Source organism: Cryptomeria japonica, chromosome 11 (genome assembly GCF_030272615.1).
Source record: "Cryptomeria japonica chromosome 11, Sugi_1.0, whole genome shotgun sequence".
Classification (NCBI taxonomy): Eukaryota; Viridiplantae; Streptophyta; class Pinopsida; order Cupressales; family Cupressaceae; genus Cryptomeria; species Cryptomeria japonica.
In genome coordinates this window covers 62953450-62963550 of record NC_081415.1, presented here as the reverse complement: position 1 = coordinate 62963550, position 10101 = coordinate 62953450, and the positions used below count along the sequence as shown (strand labels likewise).

At 33.9% G+C, this 10101-nt stretch overlaps 1 protein-coding gene across 5 annotated transcripts; it reads right to left on the bottom strand.

The window, feature by feature from the left end:
- Positions 1–758: 758 nt before the first annotated feature.
- Positions 759–9188, bottom strand: LOC131051400 (uncharacterized). 5 transcript variants are annotated; one of them, XM_057985914.2, is made up of 9 exons: positions 9055–9188; positions 4334–4410; positions 3905–4206; positions 3665–3785; positions 3457–3525; positions 2961–3072; positions 2123–2870; positions 1873–1962; positions 759–1717 (listed from the first exon to the last, which is right to left on the bottom strand). In XM_057985914.2, exons 2-9 carry the CDS (start codon positions 4352–4354, stop codon positions 1612–1614), a joined length of 1569 nt encoding a protein of 522 aa, XP_057841897.1. In that variant the 5' UTR covers positions 4355–4410; positions 9055–9188; the 3' UTR covers positions 759–1611. The 5 variants fall into 5 exon arrangements, with proteins under 5 accessions (XP_057841897.1, XP_057841899.1, XP_057841896.1 ...); XM_057985916.2 differs by having other exon boundaries at positions 3457–3522; positions 8719–9173; XM_057985913.2 differs by having other exon boundaries at positions 8719–9171.
- Between the last annotated feature and the right edge of the window lie 913 nt (positions 9189–10101).

The following is a 10101-nucleotide window of genomic DNA, read 5'->3' as shown; positions in this document are numbered from 1 at the left end:
TCACACATTTCTCACAAATCATTTTAAAGCTCTCTTGCTGTTGAGTACCTCAGTTATCACAATTTAAAAATGAGACCCTCCTTGTTTATTACATGAAACATATCAAGAAAAAGCTTGCCCACACATTTATTTCCATTAGGATTGCCCAACTATAAGAACCCAACACAAGCTGTTGTTAGACCTTAGTTATCACAATTTAAAAATGAGACCCTCCTTGTTTATTACATGAAACATATCAAGAAAAAGCTTGCCCACACATTTATTTCCATTAGGATTGCCCAACTATAAGAACCCAACACAAGCTGTTGTTAGACCTCCTTACAAGAATGACAACAAATGCTTGCCGAGGGGCAATAAGGACAAGATGTGTTTTACTTTACAATTATATCGAATCGCAGAATCCAACTTCAGAGCAAATCTTGTACTACCTTACTAGAAGGAAGAAGATCACCATGAAAGACAATAAGCTAATATTCTACTATACGCTCCAATATCGTGATGATAAACCCAACCAATCTCATATACCTAGATATAAAACGAAATTACCGTATTAGGGCATACAAATTCAGTTCATTTAACTTGCATAGTTGGTAACGAGATAAATGATGAACAATAAATACACATTTTAATGATTCTTTCAGCATAGCGAAACTTTCAAATTTCAAAGGTTCTCCCCAAAACCATATTTATATTGATAAATGATGCAACCATAAATACACAAATTTTCATGATTCTTTCAGAAAAGGGAAACTTTCAAATTTCAAAGATTCTCCCCCCAGAACCATATTTATATTAATAAATGATGCACATAAATACACAAATTTTCATGATTCTTTCAGCATAGGATAACTTTCAAATTTCAAAGATTCTCTCCAAAACCATATTTATATTGATAATATGGAATCAGAATCAGGAAGGGAAAAAATAGTAGAATCAAAAACCCATTTGTATTAAATGAAGTTGTTTGATCCTAAGAAAGAATTATAAATATGAAACAAATATAATTACAAGACATTATCAACCTGCAAAGAGCACAATTTAAAAAGCACAGTCAAAGTAGTACTTGCAGCTCTTTCAAACAAACAAACCCAATGAGCTGGACTTGTAATTGCTAGCTACTGCAAGAGCCCATAACTAAATGCATATCCATGAAAACAATAAATTGATGTTTCCCATGGAGAATTTACTAATGGAAAGAACAAATCAAGGGAGCATGTGTATTTGTGGATGATGTTTCTCTTGTACAAGTGAACCCCAATGGGCACCAGACATGGCAGGAAACGTTGCATAGGAAGATTATCTTGATCACCTCAAGCCAGCTCAAGAACTTTGTACAGGTTAGGATTGATCCTTGCCATGCCAATGATTCAATGTATCTTATTGTGACGCCGAATGCAGGCATTCAGCATCTCTTTTGATCAGAATGCATTTTCTTTTGTGGCCAGCCATCACACTGGCCCACAACACAAGGTAAAGTCATCCCTCAAAATCTCTTTTCTTGGGACTAGATTTCCATGATGATTGTCAAATAGAGCAAAAAATCCAGTTGCCATTCTGCCAACCGATTCTGTCGGCATGGAAATAGTAATCTTGATCTAATTTAACCCATAACTATTTCTTTTGCAGCTTACGCTTTTTGGCCCTAAGTCTCTCTTCCCTTTCCTCAGCCTCAATCAGTGCCAATTCTCTTTCATCCTCCTCTCTGGCAATTCTTGCACTGCAAAGTAAGTCCAAGAATTCAGTGTTTAAAAATCATAACCAGCTAAAGAATTCGAGAAATAGTTAATTAAAATCACAATAACCACAATTTTCACACAAAAACACAGTGCAAATCAAGGTTCATGTTGATGAAAAACTAGCACCATACACTACCTTCTTTTCTCTTCATTCTGAATTGTGCTAAAACCAACCTCCATGGCTCTGTCATCATCATCAATATCCCTATATTTATTGGGATTGTACCTGTAAAGCACATTGCAGAAAAGCTTAATATAATCGAATAAATATATTCAAATACTGAAGCGCCTAAAATGAGTTACTATCATTGAATTAAACCTAAAGTAGAAGCAACAGAAAATTAGAAACTCAGATTTATCACATGAGAAGCAAAAGCATAATTTACCCAAACATCTGTCTGATAAGGCTTCTATAGTTTCCCCCATCATTATCATCATCATCAAAATCTTCATCTCTAATCCTCTTCTTGGGACGCTCATCGGGCAAGTTGCGTGACACAGGGGGCCTTGCAGGCTTCACTTGAGGCTTAGGTGGAAGATTAGGTGTTGGTCTTGGTGCAGGTTTTGGTGCTGGCCTCACTGCTGACCTTGCTTCAAATTTGTTCACAAGTTTGGGTGATGGCTTTGCCAACGCTGAAGGCCTTCTTTGCTCTAGCTGGGGCTTTTGCATTGGAGCCTTTGACAGGGGTGGTTTCTGCACACTTGTAGGACGTTGCATTGTTGACCTTTGAAGCTCATCATTTCTAGCTTTGCTAGAAATCATCGAAGGAGCCTTTTTCTTATTACTCTCTGCACCATTCATAATTACTGCATTGTTCGCACTGCGTTGTAGCGAACCGTTCCCCTGAATAGCAGCATTGTTCACACTGCGTTGTAAAGAACCATTCCCCTGAAGAGCAGGCCTACCATAACCAGATCCTACCTTACTCATTTCCTTTCTTGGATCAGACAGCGGTCTTGGCTTAGCACTTGGTGTTTTTGCTTGTGTTCCCACCTTGGAAGGCAATTGTCTAGGTGGCTTTACTGCACCTTTAGCATCCATCATAGAGTGCATTTGCTTGCTAGATATTGCAGGTTTCTTCAGTGATGTTAAATGTTTTGAATTTGTCTGAATTTGCTGGCCATTATCGGTACCTTAAAAAAGAAAAAAAAAATCAGAGCATTAAGACAAACTTGACAAAAAGAAAAAATGGAATCTTCATAAAGGATTTCAGAGGGACTCACCCTGCCTGGATGACTTATCAGTTTTAGTTTCGGTTCCAGGAATCTCTGCATCTTCACTAAATAGGAAGGAATAATCCCTTGCCTCTCTTAATTTTTGTGCCTTCTTCTTTGCCTAAAACGAAAAAGATCAAGCATTACTGAACAAAGTCAGTATAGTTATGTCACACTCAAGAAAAACTACTAAACAACATATCTTCGACTGTTGACTGATCAAATATCTAAGAGAAAATGGCAATTTAATTATCCGAAAACATGAAATAAAATAGATGTGAACCTAGAAGAGGAGAAAAACTACACTGCTCAGTACAAGTGCAAAGGAAAAAAACTGATTCAATACAAAAAGTAAAGAAACTCTCTCATATCTATAACCATGCCCATTTAAGTGATTCAGAAAGAATTCGCATTGCAAATTTGTAAGGCTGCAGAGTGCTGACTGGAAACACACCGTACATAAGAAATCTCTAATTTAAAGAAGGCATAATAACTATTTTTATACCTCACTTACAGAAGCCTTAGGTGGTGCAATATCTTCATATCTTGTATCAGACTCAACTGCATGAGACTTCTGTAGGTAAGTGCAAGAATAGTCAGTTAAAGAACATAAGGAAACTCCAAATTATACACATACATACATGGCAAAAGGAGATAATACAATATATGTGTGTGTATATATATATATGGCAAAAGGAGAAAATACAACATACTTCTGGAATCTCTTTGGCAACTCTAGCTGCAACTTTTGCAGCCTCCAGCCTTGCACGTGTTTCTTCAATAACTCTCCTTGCAACTACGGGCTGGGATGGCCCAAAGAATGAACCATAACTGCTACATAAAACAAAATTATTTGTACTTTGTTTATATGCAAACTTTTTTACAATCAATTTCTTCGTGTTCATGATAATCAACCATTCATGTAGTTCAAATGGAAAAATAGCTTTACTTACTTATCATATGGCAATTTCTTTGTTTCACTTTCAGAATCAATGTCATCCTTCCTGCCATAGACTCCATTTAATTTTTGCTTTAATTTCTGCCGTTCAAGCTCTTTCAATTTTGCTCTCCTCTCTAAATATTGTTGGCGTTCCCTGGCCACTGCAGGATCCTCATCTGACTCATACTTCCCACCTTCTTCTGACCTTTGATCACTCTCATCATCTTCATACTCCTCTTCTTGTTCTGCCTCTTCAGCAGCTGCACCATCGTCATCTAAAAGACCACCATAATCTCTATTCCTCCGATAGAAGTCCTGGAAATGTAGACATGTATCATTTAGCGACAGGCTACATTATTTACAAATGTGTTTCTGAAAAGCTTGGAAGAATTTGACTGCAATCCTCTGAACAAATAAATTGTATGAAAACTATCATACTTACAACTCTATCATAACTCCCCATATACACTCCCTCCAAAAGTCAGCTCACCCAACGAACAGCTAACAAAATAGTGAATCCTGGAAAACATCACAGAATACAAATTAGGAAAATATGAAATTATCAATATCAATGAAAAGTTTTTTACACAATAAAATTACGAGAAAACAACAAAAAAGAAAGTAGAAACAATCGAAGCTAAATGTATTTAATGATGCATCAAGTTTCCTTTACACTGCAGTAATTTTCCGTGATTTCAAATTATTTATCATGCTAAAATATAACTTTTTCGAACAGGATTCTTAATGCTTAATACTACATTATTTAATTATCAACCTCAAATGGCTTCCACCAACAATATCTATAATCATTACTGACATTGCTTTCAGATAAATCAATCAATAACTTATTCAATGAGAGCACCAAAGACGAATCAATTTTGGGGAAAATTTAGGCGAGTTTGCCAAGATTAATATCCCGTCATTATTAATACCCTAGTCATGATCATCTAACTCTTGATATTCCAATACATGAAATACATGGACACATTATGGCACATACATATAAAGGTGTCATTATTAATACCCCTTGTCATGATCATCCTACTCAAAATATGTGACACGTGCACATAAAGCATCTCGTCACTCTCATCGGACACAATACTTGTCAATGTTCAACTTTTCTACCTATCGCCCTAGAATTTCCCTTTCTTGCACTAATAAATACAACCAGTCTGGCTTTATATATAAATGGAATTGTTGTTTGCATTCCTTATGTGGCTCAAAAGGACTATAGTTTCAACATAAGATGCTAGAGGCATTTTCTCCAAGGACTAGTTTTTTCCGTAATGTGCTAGACCATTGGGTTGCAGTTACTCGTTACAATTTTACTATTTCATTTTAAAACCATTGTTTGATTTACACAAAAAAATTGTAATACAGCGAATAAATGATTCGAAACAAAAAGAACCCAGCCGATCATGATCAAAATAGGAGGAAGTTCGCCAAGAATGAGGGTTTAATATAATGTTTTTTACAACATTTCTGCAAAATAAACCCTCAGAGTATGGCAGAAGATAAATCTGTGTTAGGATTATAACAGAGGAGTCTCCTTCGAAGTCTGACTACCGTGACGATCCTAGGCATTATTCTATCTAATTTCCAATGGATTTTGCTCTTTCAATCTCATTCTCTTTGGTCTCCCATTTTCAGCAACGAATATACCATTATAAAAACTCATAAAGGTTCCAATGAATTACCACGTCAAGATTGGATATGCTTCAGGTACCTATCCAAAAAAATTTGCCGTTCCATGAAACATGGACAAACTTAGGAGAAACTTGAAAAACTTAGTTCCAAATCAGTAAAAAGCCTCGAAAATGTGAGCAATTCACAAATATGCATACCATTCTGTTGCATATAAGAATGAAAATAGTCATTAAATAGTTTTTGGTGCCTTATGTGCCAAATACTGATGTCATTAACAAACCATCTTTTGCCACAAACAGGAAAATGGCTGCTCAATAAATTTACGAGAAATTACATGTTAACATATGCTTGTAATAGAGCACTGCGAAGTCTTCTATACAAACAAATCCATTCACCACCAATTACTTCCTTTTGGCTGACTAAAAATCGCCAGAGTTTTGGAACCCAAGTGCCATTTTCGAATACAAACTTTTTGCATTATATGGTACGCTTACCACACTTGTGTAACATTGACCTTGAAGGTCGACCCGGTTAAATCTTTTTTTATGTTAAATACATTAATATTTTAACATTTTGAGGAATTGAGCATACAAGAACACCGTAAAGATCATTATAAGAGTAGCGCAGAATAAAGTTTCTGCAATTTTTGTTGGTTGTCATGAAATTATGCTTACTTCTGTGATTTTCAAAATAACTAACTCAATAGAAAACCAATTCCTGTTGGATCCAGTTCCCTTTACTATCTTGTCCATTTCATAGTGATTTGAGGCATCCCACGAACACAATTTCACATTGACAAAGGAAAACTCAAATTAAACATCATTTTTTGCCATTTATTTGGCGTTGTGATAGAAATGCTTATAAAAACTTTTATATTCACCAACATTAAATTCAACTATCAATAAATTTACAGAATATTTAATAAGATTCAACTATTCCTTCATTAGCCCATTTCCCACGAGTACTTCTCATACAGGCCATATTCCATATTTCTTAATAGCTTGAATAGTATATAGTCAATTCCTCCTGAACTTGAATGTACCCTTTTTTCCTTCATTAGCCCATTTCCCACGAGTACTTCTCATACAGGCCATATTTCCATATTTCTTAATAGCTTGAATAGTATATAGTCAATTCCTCCTGAACTTGAATGTACCCTTTCCCCAACTGTTGGATGAGGTGATGCTCACAAAGATGAAAGAAAAACTACAACATCCCTTTGCATCATCCACAACTGCCTTGATCTGAACCCAATAAATTTTCTACCACGAGTGATTTGGAACTCCTCGCACAGATAACATAACATACTGAAGACCAGTTTCCCAGTAACAAGAAAGGAAACAAAGGACACTTTCCATTCAAACCCAAACCTAATACAAATTTCCATGCTGAATCACAGCGCGTGATTTCAAACATGGGACACAAAAATACAAAAATTCCTGCACAGTTTTCTACCAGAAGCACTCTGACTCATATTATTGAAATGTCATAAATATCATGTCTTAAGTCATCAAGTTAGAATTCAATACCAAATTACATAAAAAGCAAAAACACAAAGCATGAAAAAGATTACATTCCATTGAGTCTATTTTTGTGATGGAACTGGAAGGCAGAAAATTACAGAGCATAACACACAGAGAAAAGGGGCCAAAGGTCATAACACACACCAAGTGGTGAAGGACCACGAAATGGAACAAAAGACATCAGGTCAGGCACTAGCAGGTGGCATGTACATGCCCTAGTCTACTTCCATGCATGGAAGTTAATCTACTTGCAACGAGTTCATTTTAGTACTTACACATTTAGAAGCCATTACAAGCATTTCTTATATGAAAGAAGAATTTATACTCGGAAACAATTCCAAGATGCACAATTTGTAGGCATAATTATAATATATTATGGATTTTAATGTTTACAGCCGCAGAGAAGGAAAAGGAAGGGCAAGCAAGCAAGGCATATTAAAGATCCTTGCCATCAAGAACCTTCCAATGAAGATTAATGTGGGATTAAAATCCTTTATTATAAATGTTTTATGGTCAACATAAAATTTTTCCTTCCAATCAATATGAGATCAATATTTTAAGATTTATAAGGATTAAAAATCCTTAATTTTAAGGAAAATAAAAGTTTAATTGTCAAGAGAAACCATTTCTTTCAATCAATATTTTAAAAAGATTTTATAGTCCATAAAATCAATTCCAAGTCGCGCAATTTTTAAGGCATATCTAATTTAAGGGGCTTGGGATTTCGTAGAATTTTGTAGAATTGAAATTCTCCTTTAAATTCTCAGGTTAATTTTCCATAAAAAGAGCAAAAGAGCTAAGACTTCAAAACCCCAGTGAAAGTATCCTGTCAGGATCGTCTTAAATACAAAATTAGTTGTTTTCTACAAGAATAGCAAGATAGAAAAAAGGACCATCAAAAAAGGACTTCAACTCAGAGAGAAAAAATGCTAACAAACCTAAAAAAATTGAAATCCGATCAGATTGATCAAAATACATATAAAAAATAAAAATAAAAATAAATTAAAAAAAGGACTAAACTTAGAGAGAACAAAATACTAACAAATCTAAAAAAATTGAAATCTGAAACAGGAGTCACTGTGCTTATCATTGAGAGTTTACAACATACACCTACTGCATAGTTTGCTAATAACAAAAAGTCCTCTAATCTACAGCAAACTGCGTACCAAAAAAGCCGAAAACATACATTTTCCTTTACTTAAGGAGAAAAGCCCTCTCTTTACTTGAAAGAGTCAAAACGAAGAAAATACCTTAAAGAATTAATTAGATCTACTCTCATGATTTCATCAAAACAGAACGCGATAGATCTCTTATCCATTTACAAACCCTAAAAAAGGAAATCTGACAAAATGACAAAAAAAAGCCACAAATCTCAAAAACCTAAAGAAGTTTTCCGGCCATCGCTGTGTAAACTTCAAACGCTTATTACATACAACTAAACCATGCATCTTACAGCAAAATTCCAAAACCATCTGAAAACACAAAAAACCCACAAATCTCAAAACTCAGAAGATCTCATTAGTATTAGCTTTAAAAACTTCTGATTTAAATTCTGCTACAAATTTGACGACAGAAAAACAACTAAAAAAAATGAAAAACCCTCAAATCTGCTTGAAATTAACTAAATTTTTCAGAAAAAAACGAAACTTCATCTTACCGAAAGAAAAAATCCCAAAAAAATTGCCGAATCCGCAGTCAGAAACCGCTAAAAATCAATTTCTAGATATTCTTTCGCCCTCTTTCGACCCTCGCCTAAACAAACCCTCCTTTCTTCGCTTCTTTTGCCACACAATAAAAAAACCCTCGCGAAAGCGTATATATAAGTTCTCCCACGGCATTTAAAGGGTCTTTTATATATAAATAGAAATACAATTTTCCTTTATTTTTAAACCCTAATTAAAAAAAAAATCACGCCTTATCTTCCATGGCCAGGTTTCGAAACGGAATTTTTTGGTAGGTTTTGGAGAAAGAGATGAGAGATTCATAACCATACGAAAAAAGAAACTCCGCTTCGCGATCAGCTCTCCACTTCGCGCAAACACGAAGGGGGAAACATATACACATCGTGTATGTGTCCAGACGGATATATACATTGTGCATCGTTCTAGAAACCCTCATTTAGGGTTAACAGGGAAAATAGAATTGTAATGTGGAAGTTTAAAAAAAAATTGGCGAAAATAAAAATAATCCACAATTTTGATTTTAAGTTAATGATCAATTTATTAATAATTACATATATTTATTAAGTTGATGATCAATTTATTAATAATTGCATATATTTTGAATATATATACATTTATATAAATTAGTTTTGAGTTATATTGAATAAGTTATTTAGAGTAGATGGATGTCAATAAGATATATTGGTCAATATTAAAAAATTATATATTTAAAAAGTTATTTTATTTTTATAGAAATTTTTAATTTAAAATCAAATATATTTAAAATATTAATATTATGCATGCACAAATAGATATAAAAATAGATGGATTTCTATAAAACATAAAACTGTTTGATTTAGCAAAAGTTGCGAATTGTTTTTTATTTTAAAATTATTATTAATTTATTTTTGCTAATAGAAATTTTAAATAATCTATATATAGTTTTTTAATTAGAATAATTATTTTATTTTTCTATAATTTATAGAATTTTGAATTTTTTTTCTTTTTAAAAACCATCATTTGTTAGAAAAATAATATTTTTTAGTTGATAAAGATTTTTATAACTAGCAATTGTAGCTTGGTGTGTAATAGGTATGCCGAAGAGGTGTGAAAAGGTCAATTAAGAAAAAAGTTAGTCTATTTGTGGACTAAAGAAGGGGAGAGATATAGACTAGAGATAAAGGGAGAGATGGAGAGGTAAAGAGATATAAATATAGAGGTTTAGGAATAGGGAAATGTAGATAGAGGTAAAGAGATATAAATATAGAGGTATAGGAATAGGGAAATGTAGATAGAGGGAGAGATATCGATGGATAGAAAGGAGGAGACATGTCTAGAGATAGAGAGATAGAAAGGTAGAAGTAGAGATGAGAGAGAGA

Excerpts from the sequence above, each read along its gene's own strand:
- LOC131051400 (XM_057985914.2), bottom strand. The coding sequence starts at position 4,354 with ATGGGGAGTTATGATAGAGTT. Across the intron at positions 4,207-4,333 it reads TGGGGAGTTATGATAGAGTT|GACTTCTATCGGAGGAATAG; the intron begins GTAAGTATGATA and ends CTACATTTCCAG. Across the intron at positions 1,963-2,122 it reads CTTATCAGACAGATGTTTGG|GTACAATCCCAATAAATATA; the intron begins GTAAATTATGCT and ends TGTGCTTTACAG.